At 42.6% G+C, this 21367-nt stretch overlaps 1 protein-coding gene across 1 annotated transcript in view; it reads right to left on the minus strand.

Annotated features, from left to right (window-relative positions):
* Positions 1–6756: 6756 nt before the first annotated feature.
* The window catches only part of P2RX7 (purinergic receptor P2X 7), a 51702-nt gene continuing 37091 nt past the window's right edge, over positions 6757–21367 (minus strand). Inside the window, exons 9-13 of the mRNA XM_060029353.1 lie at positions 15770–15860; positions 14437–14502; positions 14200–14349; positions 11879–11980; positions 6757–8296 (exon numbers count right to left, since the gene is read on the minus strand). Coding sequence (XP_059885336.1) covers positions 7799–8296; positions 11879–11980; positions 14200–14349; positions 14437–14502; positions 15770–15860 — 907 coding nt within the window. The 3' untranslated portion in view covers positions 6757–7798. The remainder of the gene's footprint in view (positions 8297–11878; positions 11981–14199; positions 14350–14436; positions 14503–15769; positions 15861–21367) is intronic.

Genomic DNA, 21367 nt, shown 5'->3' on the forward strand with positions numbered 1-21367 from the left:
CCCTTAAGTAAGAAATGTCCTGCAGATTGTGTTCTGCCTTGAACACCTTTCAGTGTCATTTGCTATCCTTCTATGGCATCATTTTAAATAGCTGCATAGAGTGCTATTACATGAGTGTACCATAATTTATTTTTATTTTTATTTTTTAACATCTTTATTGGGGTATAATTGCTTTACAATGATGTGTTAGTTTCTGCTTTATAACAAAGTGAATCAGTTATACATATACATATGTTCCCATATCTCTTCCCTCTTGCATCTCCCTCCCTCCCACCCTCCCTATCCCAGCCCTCCAGGCGGTCACAAAGCACCTAGCCGATATCCCTGTGCCATGCGGCTGCTTTCCACTAGCTATCTACCATAATTTATTTAACCTACACTCTAGTGTTGGATTTAAAGGAATTTTTCAAATTCTTACTCAGATTCTGTTCTTTCTATTACCACCACCCAATTCCTAGTCTAGGTTGCTTTTTGAGTCACTCTTATATGATTCCAGCAGACTTCTAAAAGTAATCTCCCTTCCCAGGGTTTCCCCCTTCACCCAACATCCTCATGGATGTCTGAAGGATGTTCTTAAGTCACTGCTTTCCTCACATCTCCTGTCAACCCAAGAATGGCTCCACCTTAACTTTGCAATTGGTCCAAACATCTCAGCCCTTAAAAAAAAAAAAAAAAGATTTTCCCAAATCAGCCTTTATTTAACTTTCATCCACTTTCTTCCCAATCTGGGGAGCCAGTCAAGTCTACTTGTAGTCTTAACACATACCATACTCATTTCTCTGGACCTGGCTGGGGCCACTAGTCCTGTTGGGAATACCTTTTCTCATCCCACTGAATGTTTCCAGTCTCTTCATCTAGGAGGGCCAGCTCATGTGTCACAAGCTTCATAAAGCCCCCTGTGACTACTCTTGTCTGTATGGATTTTATTTTACCTTTCTTTGAGCTTCTGTCTCACTGAGATGGGACCACATCATTTATGAAGCAGTAAGAAGTAAGCTTATGTCCCTCCTGGCTAGACTAGAAGGTCCAGAGACCTTGTTGTAAATGTCCCAGTCACACTGGCCATCTGACAGTTCTTTGAACATACTCATTTCTTTCCCACTTCAGTGCTTTGTGCTTGCCGTCCCTCTGCCTGAAATGTCCTGCCTCCAACTCGTCATGGTCAGTTCCTTCTTGACATTCAGATCTAGTTTAAATGTCACTTCCTTGGAGAGGCCATCCCTGACCCCTGTCAGAAATAACTCCATTGTTTTTAGCACAGCGCATTGCTTATTTCTTTCAGACCCTTTATCCCAGGCTGTGCTCAACTCATCCCTTTACACATTGCTTGCCCATCTTCTGCACTTCACCTAACCTCCAGGACAGCCTCTCTGGTTCATTTGTTTATCCTGGCACCTACCCAGTGCCAGGGTGCTCAATAAATGTTTGCTGAATGAATTGGTGAGATTGGATGGAATGGAGAAAGAGAAGGGAGATTGTGAGGCTGTCCCTTGGATTTCTGACTTGGGAAACTGAGCTGATGGCAGGTGGTGCTACTAACCGAGCTTGGGAGTTCCAGAAGAGCCCATGTGGGTGGGGGTGGAGGAAGCAGAGATGGTTATTTCTCCCCTGTACTTATTTGAGTTGCCTCTAAACTATTTAAGTAGAATATTCATCTACACATGGTTAAATATATGGGCCTAGAGCTTAGGAGTGATACTTGGGCACTGTCCAAATAACAATAATAGTCAGCATCGTTAGACATGGTTAACACTTTAAATAACAATAATACCTAACTTTTTTTTTTTTTAATTTATTTTTGGCTGCGTTGGGCTTCATTGCTGCGCACAGGCTTTCTCTAGTTGTGGCAAGCAGGGGCTACTTTTTGTTGCAGTGTGCGGACTTCTCACTGCAGTGGCTTCTCTTGTCGCGGAGCATGGGCTCTAGGTTCATGGGCTTCAGTAGTTGCAGCACACGGGCTCAGTAGTTGTGGCGCACAGACTTAGTTGCTCCACGGCATGTGGGATCTTCCCGGACCAGGGCTCAAACTCGTGTCCCCTGCATTGGCAGGTGGGTCCTTAACCACTGTACCACCAAGGAAGTCCAATAATACCTAACATTTATTGACCGCTTACTCTGTGCCAGGCAGTGTGCTAAGTGCTTCACATACATTTACTCTTAGAACATTTAATATTTAATACAACCCTTGGATACAAAGATACAACTAAGTTTTCTAAGAATTGGGTAAACTGAGGCCTCTCTGCTAATTAGTGGGCGGGCTAGGATTTGAAGCCAGGTGGTCAGTTTCCAGTGTCCCAGCTCTTCCCCACTGCACTAGTGTGCTGGAATAGGCATGCAGACACACAGAACCAAGCCCATTGCCTTTGAGGAGCTTCTTGTTTCCTTGGGGAAATAAAATAACTCATAACCTACTATACTCAACAGCCTTGCCTAAGGCTTGCCTAAGGCTCTTATCCAAGCCTGTCAAGTATGGTAATTATTTGATTAAAATGACTAGTGTTGGCCTCCACCTCTGATTCCTGAAGACTCACATACATATGACCCTCATAATTCATTCAGAAGAACTAAGGAAGTTAGAAATGCAAAATCCTTTCCACAGATCATCATCTGTTTTGGAAACATGATTCATAACCCTCTTGGGACTGGAAAAGAGGAAACTGAAAGATCACAGTAAAAGTGAAAGAAGATTATGATGTCTACATCTATTCAAAAGAGAGCAGAAGCGGGGGACTCCCCTGGTGGTCCAGCAGCTAAGAAACCACACTCCCAATGCAGGGGGGCCAGGTTTGATCCTTCGTCAGGGAACTAGATCCCACATGCCGCAAATAAAGATCCCGCATGCTGCAACTAAAGATCCCACGTGCCACAACGAAGATCCCGTGTGCCGCAACTAAGACCTAATGCAGCCAAAAAAATAAATAAATAAATATTTTTTTTTAAAAGAGAGAAAGCAGAAGGATTTCAATCAGCGGACCCTCTGGGATTCCTGGAATGATGACTGCATTGGATTAGAGTATGGGTTGAGAAACATACAAGTAGCAGAAAGTGTAACCACACCCAGTGCACTCAAATGGTTACTTTGAATAAATGGGAGTAGTGGTCCCAGTTCCCCATGGGCGCTAAGAAACAGGGCTTTGTGCAGACAGTGACTGCGCAGAAGCCAAGCCTCTAATTTTTTAGGGCAACTGGCTTTAAGGGTATCTTTTTTTGTTGTTGTTGTTGTTGATTTTTGTTTTTTGTTTTTGGTGGTACGCGGGCCTCTCACTGTTGTGGCCTCTCCCGTTGCGGAGCACAGGCTCCAGACGCGCAGGCTCATCGGCCATGGCTCACGGGCCCAGCCGCTTCGCGGCATGTGGGATCTTCCCGGACCAGGGCACGAACCCGTGTCCCCTGCATCGGCAGGTGGACTCTCAACCACTGCGCCACCAGGGAAGCCCCTAAGGGTATCTTAATCACCTCCTCTTCACCGCATTGGTAAGGGAGGGATTCCCACCCTAGGGATATGAGGATGGCTGAACATATGACACCCAGCACTGGACAGCTGAAATTGACAGCAGTTCATTGGTCACATATACTCACAGCACAGGGAAGAAGGACACCACATGCCCTGCAGGGTCACATGGGGGTAGCATTTAGGAACAGAGTGAACAACCAGAGGCAGTGGGAGGCAAGCTTGCTTTGTAGTATCCGGAGGGTGAGGTGTCCTGTGGTTCCCACAGGAGAATGTCGTTGGCTCTTTTGGATAATTCCATGGCCTGGTGGGGAACGCAAATCCACTATGCAGGGATCAGCAGAAACTGCATCTGGTCCATCTGATGAGGAAGGTTGTTTGACTAGGTGACATTTTCAATCAGACCAAGAAGAAAAACTTGCAGTTAAGCCAAACTAGGCCTTCCTGATTTCACCAGATGTTAAGGCAGCACGTAATATTAGACCTTGATTTTAGGCCTTACTCCACAGGATGGAATGCATCTGTGGGCTCTGTTGACTGCCCCTTGTCTCTAGATTTGGCACATTCTTGACCCTGACCCAAAGCTCAACGAGTGTTCTCATCTCCACCAACTTGGGACAGGAGATATTCTAAAAATCAAGGCATAATGGGAATTCCCTGGTGTTCCAGTGGTTAGGACTCGGTGCTCTCACTGCTGGGAGAGGAGGAGCAGGAGAGGAAAAAGAATCAGTCCATTTTGCTGCAAATCTGGGACATGTGTTTCATAGAGTAGGGAAAGACTGAAATGAAAATTAAAACTATATCTACCACCACTCTTGGCGATCAGAATGATCTTTTAAAAATGAAATATAATCTTACCAGGCTCCTACTTAAAACCCTTCAATGGGTCTCCATTGGTCTTTCTTAAGATAAAGACAAAACTCCTTGCCATGACCTTCAAGGCTCTATGCAGTCCAACCCCTGCCTGTCCAGTCTTATCTCATTCCTTACTTCCCCATACTATTTATGGAGCAGGCATACAGGTCTCCTTTAAATTCTGCAAACCTTCTATGCTTTTTGTCAGCCCCAGGACCTTTGCACATGCTATTGTCTTGGCCTAGAATGCTCTTTCCTCCGCAACTCACATAGTTATCTAGAACTTATCCTTCAAATTTCAGCTGAAGAGCTCCTTCCTCAGGGAAGATTTCTCTGATTTCCCCAAATAGGTCAAGTTCCCCTATTATAGGCTCTCAGAGCATCTTTTACCTTCTTCATCATGATACTCATCATAAGTTACAAGTTTATATTTGTTTGAATTATTTGATTAATGTCCATCTCCTTACATCTCCATGAGATTGGCAACCTTATTTATCATTGATCTCTAGTAAGTGCCTAAAAGAAAACTCCTGTTTACCTATAATCTACTCGTAACACTTCTGACACCAAATGTGCGTGGGGTTTTCCCACACCAACCAATTCTCCAACTCTCCAGACACCAACTGGGTGTCTTGCAATTCAATTATGACATTAATTACCTGGAGTTAGCATAGACCCCACAGGTTAAGGGTTCAGTCCTGCAAGATTGTCCCCCACTTCAGACACCAGTCATGTCCAGGGTTGTCACCTGTACTTCTGACCAACTGGTTATAAATTGGGGGTTCCCATAACCCCCTCTTCAGGTTCAGTAATTTGCTGTAGTGGCTCATAGAACTCAGGGAAACACTTACATTTACCCATTTATTATAAAGGATATGTTAAAAGATACAGATGAACAGCCAGATGAAGAGTTACATAGAGTGAGGGCCAGAAGCGTTCTGAGTGCAGACGCTTTTGTCCTTGTGGAGTTGGGGGTGTACCACCCTCCCGAAATGTGGATGTATTCATCAGTATGGAAGCTTTCTTAACCCCACAGTGTAGGGATTTTTATGGAGGCTTTATCACATAGTCAAAATCGATTATTGACTCAATTTCCAACCCCTCCCCACTCTAGAGGATAAGGTGGTAGGACTGAAAGTTCTAAGCTTCTAATCATGGCTTGGTCTTTCTGGTGACCAGCTCCCTTCCTGAAGTTATCCAGGAGCCCACCAAGAGTGGCCTCATTAGAACTCAAGACAATTCTAAATTCCAGGGGATTTAAGAGCTCTGTGTTAGGAACTGGGGGCAGAGACTAAAAACATATCTTTGTATGTCAAAGTGCCTCAGTGCGTATATGTTGAATGAATGTGTCAGTGAATGAGCTAACTGATTTGGGGATCTTCTGAGAAAAAGTAAAAGGAATACTTCGGTAAACGCGAATTACACGTTATTTTTTTTTATTATCAAAACTGTTAAGACATCTACATTGCCAAGCTAGAATTAGGAAGTGTTTTAAAAATGGTTCCCTCTAAAGAGAGGAATGCAAGTCCATAACCAATGCTACATGAAATCAGGCAGTGTTACAAGAAAGCAGATCTCCAATACAGAGATGAAGCAGTGAATACTGTGCAATTACTATAACAGGAGAATGGATTTAAGTACAAAAAACAGATCTTACAAAATGTGACTTTCCTTGGGATGCCTTTGGCGATGACACTATTTTCTACTGTAGACCAAAAATAAGAATATAAATGTGATGCATGCTGTTGTAGGAAGTGTCAGACATTTGGCACATAGTTAATGTAACACATCACCCTCTCACCTTCTCACCCAGAGCATCTGGGAAAGGTGAAAACAACAGGTGGATCCAGTGATGATTTGTCATTCCAAATGCTGACTCCATCTGGGGTCTCCACAAGGTGATAGAAACACACTAGGGGGGAAGGCATCAAAAAATAACATATGAAGGCTCAGAGGCTATCAGAATGGAAATCTGTAGCAGTTACATAGAATTCTTGGAGTAAAAAATTTCACTTCTGAAGAAGTCATATATAATTCACTTTTCAAAAATATCTCTGAAAGGTAGTAAAAATGAGAGTTAAATCTGGCCCCGTTAACTTGATTCCTGAGTTTAAAGCCAGGTGAAATCCTGGGACCAGAAAAGAAGGTTTTTGTTCATATTATCTTACATTAAAACAGTAGAAAGCTAATGACTTTTAAAAAGTGTCAAAATGATAAATCTTAGAATATGTATTAAAAACTCACAGATCCGGGGCTTCCCTGGTGGCGCAGTGGTTGAGAGTCCGCCTGCCGATGCAGGGGACACGGGTTCGTGCCCCGGTCCGGGAAGATCCCACATGCCGCGGAGCGGCTGGGCCCGTGAGCCATGGCCGCTGAGCCTGCGCGTCCGGAGCCTGTGCTCCACAACGGGAGAGGCCACAACAGTGAGAGGCCCACGTACCGCCAAAAAAAAAAAAAAAAACTCACAGATCCTTCATTAGTCACAATTTTGAATAATGTTCTCTATTTATTCTTTAAAATAGTTGTCGTTAAGAAATAGTCCGAAAAAAATAAAGAAATAGTCCGTTCTAGTGCCAAAACCTTGAAACGGAAATCCTGCAGGAGGATCCTAAAACCTGCTATTCACTTTTTTTTTTTTTTTTGTGGTACGCGGGCCTCTCACTGTTGTGGCCTCTCCTGTTGCAGAGCACAGAATCCAGCAGGATCTGGAATCATCTGAAGGCTTCTTCTCTCCCATGGGCTTGGATGGCTTGAATGCTGGGGGCATCTCTCTTCTTCACTTGGCTGCCTGGGCTTCTTCACAGCAGGGTGGACTCAGGATAGGCAGATTTTTACATGGGAGCTTGCTTCCTTCACAGCAAGAGTTTCAAGGGACAGGAAGTGGAAGCTGACAGCATCTTAAGACCAAGACCCTGAACCTGACACAGCATCACTTTATCATTGGATAAAGTGATCAGAGCTGCCAAGACAAAAGGGGAGGAGATATAACCCCTCAGGTCCTATAGGACAAATGCCAAAAAATGTGTGCCAAAACTTTTAATCCTCCCCATTCTTTAACCAGGACCCAAGGGTTTGTTGATAGTTGGACATTATCCTAGTCTCACCTCAAAATGAGCTGCTTCATATTCATGTAGCTCTTTATGCGTTAAAAAGAGAGTTTGTGTACACTGTCTCAATTTGTTCTCCTAATATCCCTGTGAAACAATAGATTGGATAATAAGGCAAATGAGGTACAGAGGTTAAAGGCCTAGGATCACACAACTTCCTAGGGATAGAATGGAGATATAAATCTGAATCTCTTGACTCTCAGTCCATGCTGAGCGATTCTAGTTTAGTTGCTGTTTGTTTACTCTGGTCACTTTGCTCTCTGACACAAACAGAGCTGGGGGAGGAGGAAAGCACATTTCCCTGTGGCTGAAAATCTGGACACACATCTTTGCAGGTGAAGCTCAAGGTGCAAGCAAAGGCAATATTATATGACTGCTCAGCACATCAGTAAGGACTCTTGAAGCCACTGTACTGGCCTTCCCTCTTGGGAAACTCTCTCCGGATCCTCCAGCGGCAGCAGCTGGGCAGGATGGCAAAGTCAGCCAGGTCCTGGGAGCCAAAGCGCCACGTAGTATAGCACCTGTAGGCGCAGTGCCGCAGCTGGCTGTTGGTAGAATCTGCATCCAGCACCAGCAAGGGCTCCTGGTAGTGCAGGAGGAACTGCAGGACATGTCTGGACAGGATAAGCTTCTTGAATGGCTCTGAGGTGGTGATACAGGCACCCAGCTTTTTCCGACAGCACAGCTCCTCCAACCATCTTTGTCTCTCAGGGAGTTGGGATGGGAGGCACTTTCCGCACTGGCACCAATTCGGGCAGTCACTGGATCTAGGGGTTGCCCCTTCACTGAGCAGCTGGATAGTCTCTGGTTGTCCAGGAATGGGGGGTGGCTCGTGAAGAGACAGAGGCAGCCTGGACAAGTCTGTGAAGTCCATCGGGGGTCTCTGAAAAAGGCAAGTTTCCAAACCCATCAGCACTGACAACCCCTAGGGTTCTAGGTTCTTTAACTTTATTATTAACTTGTAAAATTACATTTAACATTACATTAATACTAGTAGCTATCATTTATTAAATGTATATATCAGGACTGTGTTTTGCAAGCACTGCCTCATTTAAGCTTTTGGAGAACCTCGTGAGATATGTGTTCTGATCTCCATATTACAGATTTGGAAAGTGAAATTCAGAAAAGCCAGGCCTCAATACATATATCTCTTCGGAGAGACCTTCTTGCCTTGACCACCTGATCTAGGTAGTTCCCCTCCTCCCAGGTCATTCTCTTATCACATAATGATGTTCTATGTTTGTTATGAGGAAATGATCTTATGAATTGATATGTTTACTTAATGATTCTTCTTCCACATGAAAGCAGGGGCCCTGTTTGCTTTGTTTACTGCCTGCATTCCCAATGCCTAGGACAGTGCCCACACATAGTAGACAGTAAATATTTGTTGACTTAGCTCTGCTTTCTCCTTTCTCACCATGCTCTCTTTTCTGAAAAAATCCATTTGTTATCCTCCAGTGGAAGTTGCCATAATTGCCATCATTTTTGTCTATTCTTTGTGGCATATACCTTCATTCACCAGACAGAGAAAGTCTGAGTTAAGTACATTAAAATTGAATGGTTCTTGTACATGAATGTTCACAGCAGCACTATTATAATAACCAAAGGGTGAAAATAACCTAAGTGTCTGTCAATGGATGAATGGATTAAAAAAATGTTATGTTCATACAATGGACTATTATTCAGCTATAAAAAGGAATGAAGTGCTGACAAATGCTAAACATGGATGTTTAGCTAAACATGGATGGAACCTTGACATTATGCTAAATGAAAGAAGCCAGACATAAGAGGACAAATATTGTATGACTCAATTTACATGAAATGTCCAGAATAGGTACATCCATGTATACAGAAATCTACAGAAAGCAGATTAATGGTTGCCAGGGGCTGGGGAGAAGTGAGTGAGTAGTGGCTGCTGAATGGATATAAGGTTTCCTTTTGGGGTGTGAAAAGGCTCTGGAGCTAGATAGTGGTGATGGTTGCACAGCATTGTGGATATACTAAATGTCACTGAACTGTACACTTTATTTTTTTTCCTCTTTAAAAAAATTATGTATTTATTTATTTATTTGGCTATGCCAGCTCCCAGCTGCAGCACACGGGATCCTCGCCGCTGTGCACAGGATCCTCGCTGCAGCATGCAGGATCTTTAGTTGCGGCATGTGGGCTCTTCCAGTTGCAGCATGTGGGATACATCTCCCCGACCAGGGATCAAACCCGGGACCCCCACATTGGGAACACGGAGTCCCAACCACTGGACCACCAGGGAAGTCTCTGAACTTCACACTTTAAAATGATTAAAATGGTAAATTTTAGGTTATGTGTATATTACCACACCCACCCCAACACACAGGAGTTCACTTTATACCCAGATCTGATAAAAACATTACAAGAGTGGAAAAATTTTGGCCAGACTCTCTCAAGAAGAGGTGTAAAATTCTTAAATATTAGGGAATTGAATCCAGCAGTAAATACAAAGAATCATACATCACACTCAAACTGATGTTATTGCAGATTCCTGCAAGGTTGGCTTAATATTTGAAAACCAATCAGTGTAATGCACCACATGACAGAAGAAAAGAAAACTCATTGATTATTTGGAAAGAAGCAGAAAAAACACGTTATTTTAAAATTCAGTATCAATTCATGATAAAAATTCTTAGTAAACTAGGAGCAGAGGGGAATTTTCTTAATCTGATAGAGCATTCTTTAAAAACCTACAGCAGGGACTTCCCTGGTGGTCCAGTGGTTAGGACATGGCACTCTCACTGTGGTGGGCCGGGTTCAATCCCTGGTCTGGGAACTAGGATCCCGCAAGACGTGGGGCGAGGCCGGAAAAAATAAAAAGACCTACAGCAAGTACTATAGTGAAGTAAAAAACTTTCTTTCTGACATAGGGAATGAGACAAAGATGCTTGGTCTTATCACTTCTATTCAGTATTGTACTGGACATCCTAACAGGTGTAATAAGGTCCTGGAGCTGGAAGAAGCAAAAAAGGAACCTCCCCTAGAGCCTTCAAAGGGAGCACAGCCCTGCTGACACCTTGATTTCAGACTTTGATTTCAGAATTCTGGCCTCCAGAACTGTGAGAGAATAAATTTCTCTTGTTCCAAGTTACCTAGTTTGTGGTCATTTATTATGGCAGCTGTAGAAAACTAACGCAGTTAGTGAAGATGTCCAGCAGCCAAAACTGATGGGGGGAATGTGAATTAGAACACCACTTCAGGGCTTCCCTGGTGGCGCAGTGGTTGAGAGTCCGCCTGCCGATGCAGGGGACGCGGGTTCGTGCCCCGATCCGGGAAGATCCCACATACTGCGGAGCAGCTGGGCCCGTGAGCCATGGCCGCTGAGCCTGCACGTCCGGAGCCTGTGCTCCGCAACGGGAGAGGCCACAACAGTGAGAGGCCTGCGTACCGCAAAAAAAAAAAATGAACACCCACTTCAGAGAACTGTTAGGTGGTATCTACTAAAGCTGAACACACACCTGCCTTATGACTTAGCATTTCCACTCTTAGGTGCCATACGTTTACTGTAGCAGCATCACTGGCATGAACCCCAAAGTGGAAACTACCCAAATAGGTAGTTCATTCAACAATAGAATGGATAAATAAATTGAATGTTTATAAAATGGAAATTATACAACGAGAATGAACCATTGCTATACACAACATCATGGATGACTCTCACGAAAATAATATTGAGGGAAGGAAGCCAGACACTCAACAGAGTATGTAATGAATACGTACTATAGGATTAAAATTTTAAAAGAATTATAAAAATAAAAATAATTTTTAAATAAAAAAATTCTAGAAGAGGTAAAACTAACCTTGAATACAGGATAATGACTACTTTTAAGGGAAGGTAGTAATTTGGAGGCATAAAAGGGACTTCTGCTAGTAATAGTCACTTTTTAAATCTGGGTGCTTGTTACATGTGGTTTACTTTGTCATCAATTGTGATTTATACACATTTCTAGATATATTTATATTTAATAGTAAGTTTTGGGCTTCCCTTGTGGTGCAATGGTTAGGAATCCGCCTGCCAGTGCAGGGGACACGGGTTCGAGCCCTGGTCGGGGAGGATCCCACACGCCACGGAGCAACTAAGCTCATGTGCCGCAACTACTGAGGCCCGTGCGCCTAGAGCCCGTGCTCTGCAGCAGGAGAAGCCACCACAATGAGAAGGCCATGCACCGCAACGAAGAGCAGCCCCCGCTCGCTGCAACTAGAGAAAGCACGCAGCAAGGAAGACCCAATGCAGCCAAAAATAAATAAATAAATAAATAAAATAGTAAGTTTTCTCTTAAAAAAGAAAAAAAGACTACAGGAATTTGCTGGCGGTCCAGTGGTTAGGACTCTGCGCTTCCACTGCAGGGGACACGGGTTCGATCCCTGATTGGGGAACTAAGATCCTGCAAGCTGCGTGGTGTGACCGAGAAAAAAAAAAAAAGACGAAATAACTTACTGGCACTTCTTCACCTTCAACATCTTGCAGACTTCTCCCAAGTAGCCTTTGGTTTACCATCCTAATGTGGGGTTCATCCACAAAGGACACATATTTTAATGTCTAGGAAATAAAGATTAAAAGGTTACCAACTTTAGTTCAGAATTATCACGAATTGCATATCTGAACATATCTAAAGGCAACTGTTATTCCTATTTCCAAATGACAACCTGTTACACAAGCTAACCAAAAACTCTTGCTAACAAAGAAAGAATGATTCCGAGTCTAAAGGTAAATCAGAAATTGATCCCCAAGCACCTTAATTTGTAGATTTAGAGTATCCACAGCTTACTGCCTAATATCTGTAGGTCCCCCAAGTGCTATGTAAAATTCCTTTGTTGTGTTCCCTCAATTTCAGTCACTCTAGGTTGAATATCTCCAGAAAGTTATACGATTGAATCTTAAATTATTTATATTTTCATTAAATTTCATCCCATCTTGGGCCATGAAATGGTGATTAATTCTAGTTGCAAAGATGAACTTTTACTTTAATTGCAAATACATGTACAACGAACAATGAATTGTGCATTCAGCTGCTAAAAAAGGACAGCAATGTTCTTGGATGAAAGAAAGAAACCCTCTGTTGTTTTTAAATACCAGAGACTTCTCTTTGATTGGAGGAAATCATGGAGTCAATGTAGTAAATTCCAAATTAATCAAATCAAAACCATACAGGTGAACTAAAATTTGACCACTCTGACCACTCCCCCATCCTAGGCTCCTTTCCAGAAGCAATCACTGTTATCACTTTTTTGTTTTTTTTTTGTGGTACGTGGGCCTCTCACTGTTGTGGCCTCTCCCGTTGTGGAGTACGGGCTCCGGACGCGCAGGCTCAGCGGCCATGGCTCACGGGCCCAGCCGCTCTGGGACATGTGGGATCTTCCTGGACCGGGGCATGAACCCATGTCCCCTGCATCGGCAGGCAGACTCTCAACCACTGCACCACCAGGGAAGCCCCCACTGTTATCACTTTTATGAGTGTCCAGTACCTTTTTTTATACGTATATTACCTCCCCACACACATTTATATGTGTGTGTATAATACATGCAGAAAATATGCAGAATCTATATGTGTGTATATATAAATGGACATATATACATGTAGAAAAAACATAGAATTAGTTTATGTGTATTGTTGCTTTTTAACCTATATATCATACCATATATATTGTTCCATAGTTTGTTTTTTTCCTGTCAACAAATGTCTTGGATATTTGCTCATGCCATTACCTATAACATAGTGGTTATAAACATGGATTCTGAAACCAGCCTGCCTGAGTTGGAATTTCAGCTCTGCCACTTACTAACTGTATGACTTTGGGCAAATTATTTAACCTTCCTGTGCCTCAATTTCCTCATCTATAGAAAGAGATAATAATAGCACCTATCTAGAGTTCTGCTAATAATCATAATCCCATAAACCTACCTGTAGGGTTGTGTGAAGATTCAGTGAGTTAATGCATACGTAGCACTGGAAATGCTATGTAAACGTTTGCTTTTATTATAATCTACCTCGTTTTTAAAAACTGGTACCAGGCCTTCCTTACTATGGATTTATCATAGTTTATATCATCATTCACCTATTGGACATTTGGGCAGATGCTCCCCTTCACTGTCACAGACAGCACTGTGATGGACATCTGGTACATGTGTACTACGTGGGTACCCATGTGAGTGTTTCTCTAAGGCAGGTATAGAGAAGTGGAAATGCCAGGCTGTAAAGTATGTCCCATTTAAATGTTACTAGATTTACAAATTGTTCTCCAAAGTCATTATACTTTTTTTGCACAACCAATTTAATAAATCTGAGAAAACTGACAAATCCTGGAACATAAAAATTTGTTTTCCCTGTATCTTGCTTCTCCATTTTTGTGTCTATTCTTCACTAAAACTAAAGGATTCATCTGAGAGATGGTGGATTGGGGTAGAGTCCAGAGAATTATCCACCATGGGATTGATTACACCTATGATTTTGGCCTTATTTTTTATTTATTTATTTATTTATTTTGCGGTACGCGGGCCTCTCACTGTTGTGGCCTCTCCCGCTGCGGAGCACAGGCTCCGGACGCGCAGACTCAGCGGCCATGGCTCACGGGCCCAGCCGCTCCGCGGCACGTGGGATCTTCCCGGACCGGGGCACGAACCCGTGTCCCCTGCATCGGCAGGCGGACTCTCAACCACTGCGCCACCAGGGAAGCCCTTGGCCTTATTTTTGCAAACTTCTCCGTGGTCCAACGGGCCATACACGTGTTTTAACATCCCATAGACACAGCAAGCCTTACCTGCTTTGGCTCCACAATGGATTCACACTTCTTCCTGTAGTAGTATTCATTGACTTTACAGGGTTCACAGCACTTGCAACAGGGATAAATATGGGATCGACAGCATTTACTTGAGTAAGTGTTGATGAGAAAGTCAATGAACACAGTGGCCTGGGAAAAACCCAGACAAGCACCATGTCAGTGAAACTTCCTTTTGCCAAATCATTTTCATAAAATGTGAGAAAGAGAATCCCTTACCAAACCAAAGTAAGAGAGGTTTGAACCGATGTACACGATCAGCTGGATAATGTCAAATTTTCCTCCCTGGAAACAGAGTACAAAAGGTTACCCGGTTGAAATTCAGAGCAATGCTCTTTGCTCTAACATGTAATTGTAAGTTCCAGCAGAGGAGGGAGTCTAGTGCCGTGAATTTGACAGATGCATCCAAAGTGTTCACAGCAACAAAGATTAAGGAGACTGAAAATATGAATCCCATTCCTCCTGCTTCTGCCTTTCAGGATGTGCTTGAAAACATGGATGTTTTAAACAAATAAGCACTGGAACTCACACACTGAGAGGAGAACCATTGCAAGTTTTTTATTCCATTCAAGGTGAGGGTTTCAAAAGAGCTTTCCCTAAAAGTGATTTGAGATTACTTTGGAAACAGAGGGAAGGAATGTCTGCACAAACTCTTCCCATAGATGTCCCTGTGGTTTTTATTCTCAGTGTCTTTGTATCCTCTCACTATATCTCATGCTGCTTATCACCATGTTACATAAATAATACGCTGTCAGACAAGGTATGTGGGCATCTGTTGATTTTTGCATACCCAGCATGCCCTCCTTCTGGAGACAGCATGCCCGTTTTCCTTTGGAGAACCGTCTGTGTCCATACTCCGTCCATATAGTTTGCGGGGAAGGGGCTGGTTCAGGGCTGATGTAAGACCAGCCATTGCGAGTGACCCTGGTCACAGTTCAGCAGTGAGCATCTGGCCCATATTGGGCCAGTCAAAGCCAGTGGCATCTGCTGAGGCTTTTGCTGAGATGTTCTCTTTTCACTGAGGTTGCTAAATTGCTAAGGTATAAGTAGCTGCTGACACCACTGCATAGAGATGACCTGCTGTGAATGACACCAAAACAGAGGAGAACAAATGTAAGAGATGGAGGGAGGCAGGTTCCTGATGATGTTGTTAAGACATCTGGATTCATGATGCCCGAAGCCTGAAAATTGCCTCTGGATTTTTCAGTTATGTGAACTAAAAAAAAAAAAGTCTTCTTTTTTCCTAAACCCATTTGAATTGGATTCCTTACAAAGTATTTTGCAGAGGAATTTCTTTCTCTCTCTTTTTTAAGCATCAGAGTATATTGAAAATTGAGTATTAGGTTTTCTCCCCAAGCCCACTCTTGTACTCATTAGATGACTTGTCCATGAACAAGAACATTTCTTCCCCCTCTCTGATCCCGCATGCAAGATGCACAGTGCCAGCTAACGACTATGACCGAAACATTCACCCTTTGAGACACTACAGCAATAATTAAGACACAGTCATAGGAACGGAGATGCCAGTGGCTGAATGCGAGAAGAGACTTACGGTGCCAAAAACCAGGATGTCAAAACGGATCCCAAAGGCTTTTATCAGGGTCCGCTTTTCGGTATTATTTTCCTTATAGTACTTGGCATATCTGTAGGAGGAAAAGGATACATATTTATAAAGATCTCTCTGGAAGTGCTGGTATTTTATGAAAAGAAAAACCGAACCAGTAGCCGATCTAGTCTTCTTTGTCCGTCTTCTAGCTCTGCTCTGGTTGGCAGAGGAAAGAACACAATCCAAACCCATGAAATTCTCTGTCTCTTCACCTTGAACCAAGGCACCACTTCCCCATGTCACCTTCTCTACTTCCAGCATCACAGGATGATGGAAAGTCTGTGTTTTAGTTTAAGATTAAAATGAACAATTTTTAACCAATACAGGATTAACAACAAGAGAAATTAAAAAAATAACTTCAAGCACTCTGATCATTCTCTAAGAGGGAAAAGTTTAGCTTCTAGAACAAAGATGGGGAGGGTGAATCTTAGATACTAATGAATGGATTGGGAACAGGTACCCCTCAGCAATCTGCTCTAACTGTGTTTTCTTAAGATTCTGTATTTGTCTGTTTGGCATCCATTATCACCAGGGCCAAACTAGCGGACAATGTTGTTTACATGCCCCCTGCCATCCAGCTTTTGCAAGTATGTGAAAATCATGTTACAAACCCTCTTGACCAATCCTGAGTCCATATCTCCAGCCACCTTCTGTATCTAACTTTCACACACCCAGCCAACATTTCCCCTGCCCTAACTTGCCCAGGGCCAGGTACCAGACAACCAGAGACCACCCCTGTAGCCCAGAGCCCACCAACATTACTCAAACTAGCCAATCCTAAGCTGTTTCCCCTGCCCTGCCTTTCATTTCCCACAGAAAACACAGTAAAGGCTCTGGGCTGTGCTTTCCCCTTTCTCCTGCTAACCCCTGACCAAACCTGGTGCTTCTCCCTGTGGCCCTGTGTGACCTGGTGTGCCCCACCTCTCGGGAAATTCTTCTTTCAAGGGCATTGACTTCTCTGTGTTACTACTCGGTCACCTTTATAAATTAAGACCTGGGCACAAATCACAGTCACCCAAAATATGCAGCCCTCATCAGTGCTACAGTCAGGGAAAGTGTCATGTTTTGTTTTTCATGAATAATTAGGAAGGCTTAAGCCACATGTCTCACAAAACTTTTAAATCTGACCCTCCCTCTTACCACTTTTGGTGGTTGTTTTTAGGTAAGGACATATATTTTCTTTGAGTTATTAATTCATAATCTATTTACAGGTGTGGGGAGAGAAGAAAACAGATGCTCTGCCAAAATATAGTTTGGAACATCTGAAATTCTTATTCTTTTTAAACTCACGATCTGACATTGAGATCAGTTAGATATTCTCAGGCACTTCAGTGCCTGTTTCTGGCCAAAGGGGTTTCAGTTTCTTTGCATCTGATCGTTCTCACTCCATGACAGTACTTTCTTCTGCTCTATTAATTGATTTGTTTTTTAAAATACAAAGCAAGCATGCGTCACCACTCCATGCCCCAGGGTTGCATTATCTCTCTATGCAAGCTGTTTTGCTGGAAAGTTAACATTGTATAGTAAATACTTGAATTTCTGCTTTCAGGGTCTTTGTACAGTGGGTCTCAAACTGAGGGCAAGAATCACTTGGGAAGTGTGTTCAAAAGGCAGATTCCTGGGCCTCACCCCCAAAGGGTGGTTTCAAAAGGTGTGAGGTGTTTCTAGGAATCTGTATTTCCAGGAAAGGTACCAGGTGGTTCTGATGCAGGTGATCAGTGGGCCACACTCAGAACACCAGGCCCTGGGCAAGGATGTTTTTACACTCTGTAGTGGGTTGAATAATGGCCCCCCAAAAAGATAAGTCCAAGTGCCTAACCCCTGCACCTGTGAATGTGACCTTATTTGGAAATAGGATCTTTGCAGATGTAAATGAGTTAAGGATCTCAAGATGAGATCATCCTGGATTTAGGGTGGGTCTCAAATCCAATGGCTGTATCCTTATAAGAAAAAGGAAAGGGAGAGTTGAAACGGAAACACAGAGGAGAATGCCATGTAAAGACGGAGGCAGACACTGGAGGGATGCAGCCACAAGTTAAGGACCACCTAGAGCCAGCAGAAGCTAGAAGAGGCAAGGAAAGATCCTCCCTTAGAGACTTTAGAGGGAATATGTCCCTGCTGACACCTTGATTTTGGACTTCTGGCCTCCAGAACTGTGAGAGATAAATTTCTGTTGTTTAAAGCCATCAAGTTTGTGGTAATTTGTTATAGCGGCCATAGGAAATGAATACACACACACACACATTCTGAGAAGCAGAGAAGCACATCAGGCATTCTATTCTGTGTGGGACTTCCCTGATTTACACATCTTGTAAATAAACTGAATAATTGAAAAAGGATCTTTTGCCATGGATCTTTTGGTAAAGGACAAAATTCTGCAACGTGATCAATTCCTTCAACTTCCTGTTTTAGAAAGTTATATTTTCTCATAAACCTCATATAACCTCTAACTTCCTTCCCTTTTGTGTGGCTATTTGACAATAACTTGTCCAGTCACCCGTCAGATCTTGACATTTTATTTTTGGCTAAAGATTTCTTCTGGTGCTTATTCCAGAGAACCAATGCTCTAAAACTTTGTTCTAAAAGAATATTAACATCACAACCAGTTCTTCAGAAAGCTTAGATCTCTCCAGGAGCTAATGTTCTTAGGCTTAGCTCAGCGACTTGAAGAACATTTGCTAACATCTGATTGGTACATTGCCCTGCATGCGTCTGCTGATTGCTGTAAAAACAGCCTGTGAGGGCAGTCGGGGACCACTGATCCAGGCCTCTCTTTTTGCTAATGGCCACAAGCCTATTCAGTAGAGCAGCTGGGAATGATCAAAACATTACCTAAACTAGGAGCTGGTTTCAGGGCCCTGGATGAAATTCCACTGACCCGGAGAAAGCAAAATCCTGTTACATCTTGATCTCAGCCAGTCTTTAGCCAAGGGTCTCAAACACAAATGCCTATAGGGGCCAGATAACAGAAATGAGTGATGCAGCCAGGTAAGAGGCAATAAGGAGTGGTGAGGACCATGGCAAACCAAGAGCCACATGGCCTTTCTAAAGGGAACCACTGATACTCAGCTCTAGCTGAGTGCTCCCTGTGGAATATGAAGCCAGTGTTGTCAAATGGGTTGATTTTTTTCAAATAGTTTAATTTTCAAAAAAAGTAGGAAGTCCATATTTTTACGTAGAATGTCTCAACTTTCAGAACATTGTGCAGGCCAAAAACAAAAACAAAAACAAAAACAAAATTTGAAGCCTGCTTGCCAGTTAATGATGCTGCTTTAAATAAAATATAAATAAAGCCATTTGCTTAAGTAGACCCTTCCAGAACTCAATAAGAGTGCTAGCAGAAGGGTTAGGAAGCAATGAATGTGTGTGTGTGTTTGCACGTGCACGTGTACTTTGGCCTGTACTTGCATGCTCAGATTAAGTAGACACTTTATTTTATTCATTCTCCCAGGCAGCTAGCAACCTGGTTGTAGAAAGAAAATATAGTCAGATGAATCATCTAAGAAGGAAGTATGTTTGGGATGCTAGAAAATATAGTCTAGACCAGTGCTTCTCAGATTTTAATGTGCACATGAATCTCCTGGGAATCTTAAGATGCAGATTCTGACTCAGTAAATTGAGAGTCGGGGCTGAGATTGTACATCATAACAAGCTCCCAGGTGAGGCCCATGTTGCTGGTTCCAGGATCACATTTGAGTATCGAGGGTCTAGATTAGTGATTCTCAAACTTAAGTTTGCATTAGAATAACCTGGAAGGCTTATGAAGACAATCCCCAGAGTGTCTGATTCAGTAGGTCTGTCGTAGAGCCTGAGAATTTGCATTTCTAGAAGGATACCACATGATGCTGATATGGGGACCCGCACTTTGAGAACCACTGGTCCAGACCATTAGTACTAAAAGTATTCACAGAAGCTAATATGTTTGCAAGTTGATTCCCTAACATGGACTCCTATGTGTACAGTTTCTCTTCTTAACTAGGAAAGCTCAGTCCTCAGGAAAGTGCATGATGCCTATGGGGGTCCTATCCTGTGCTTGGAGAGGCCTTTTCCGGTTGCATTTCCCCACACCCCCATCACACTATCTTGTTTGATTTTCTTTGAAGTATTTATCATCTGAAATGGTTTTGTTGGATTTGTTGTTCTATTGAGGTATAACTAACATATAATAATAAAATGCACAAGTCCTAAGGGTTCAATTCAATGAGTTTTGACAAATGAATACTCTACGTAACCTAGATCCCTACCAACATCTAGAACATTCCATTACCCCAGAAAACTCTTGTGCTCCCTTCCAATTGGTTCCTACTCCTCCTTCCTACCCCCAAACCCCAGCCCAGCAGCCATTGTTCTATCTTTTATCATCACAGATAAGTTTGCCTGTTCTTGTACTTCAAATAAATGGCATCATAGAATGTACTCGTTCAGGTCTGGCTTCTTTCACTCAATGTAACGTCTGTGGGATTCATCTATGTTGATGTGTGTATCAGTAATTTCTTCCATTTTTATTTATGTTAAGTAGTGTTTTATTATATAAATACATCACAATTTATTTCTCCATTTACCTGTTATTGCACATTTGGGTTCTTTCTGGGTTTTGCCTATTATGAGTAAGGATGCTGTGAACATTCATGTGAAAATCTTTTTGTGGAGATATGTTTCCTTTCTCTTGGGTAAATACCTAAGAGTGGGATTTCTGGTTTAGAAGATAGATGTATGTTTACCTTTATAAGAAACTTCCCAACAATTCTCTAATGTGGTTGTACCATTTTACACTCCCACCAGGAAAGTAGGAGAATTCCAGTTGTTCCTCCTCCTTGCCAACCTTTGGAATTTCCAGTGTTTTTAATTTTAGTCATTCTGGTGGGCATGTCATTATATTTCACTGTGGTTTAAATTTGCATTTCCCTGGTGACTAATGATGTTGACTTGGAGTATTTTATTATATTTTTGTCTTATATGTATAGTCATGTCCTATTAGGATATATGCTAAGCAGTAATTTGTCTATTTTGTTTACCAATGTATACCCATTGGGGCAACAAATATTTTTTTCTTCAATGTATATTAAATGAATGAAGAATGCCAGTATCAACATCCTACCAGCTTCTTAAGCAAATTGTGTAACCGAGGGATATACTCAGCAACTCTCTCTGAAAACGAAACAGCAAAAGCCTGCTTTGTGTCTGGAACCAGAGCACAAAATGACCAGCCATAACCACAGTCACAGAACCCTGCCTGATTCCCACAGGAAATGAAAGGTCATGGAGACTGTGTTATAAGCCTCAAACTGAGAGGCCAAATTACTGCTGGCCCAGTGTTGTAGGAACAGGCTGAAAAAATTATCCAGACATAGGAGGTAACATGGAAACTAAGTTAGGGGCACAAGATCACCAATGGGAAAAAGTCAGGAGCAGAGGACTGAACTGTGCAGAGCATCAAAACAAGAATAGATCAGCACAAAACCAGCACTAGCCAGCTCAAGAGTGAAAATGAACCAGAATTCTAGTGAATTCATAGGGTTGAAGTCCAGAAGCTAGAAGCATAGG

Source organism: Delphinus delphis, chromosome 13 (assembly GCF_949987515.2).
Source record: "Delphinus delphis chromosome 13, mDelDel1.2, whole genome shotgun sequence".
Taxonomy (NCBI): domain Eukaryota; kingdom Metazoa; phylum Chordata; class Mammalia; order Artiodactyla; family Delphinidae; genus Delphinus; species Delphinus delphis.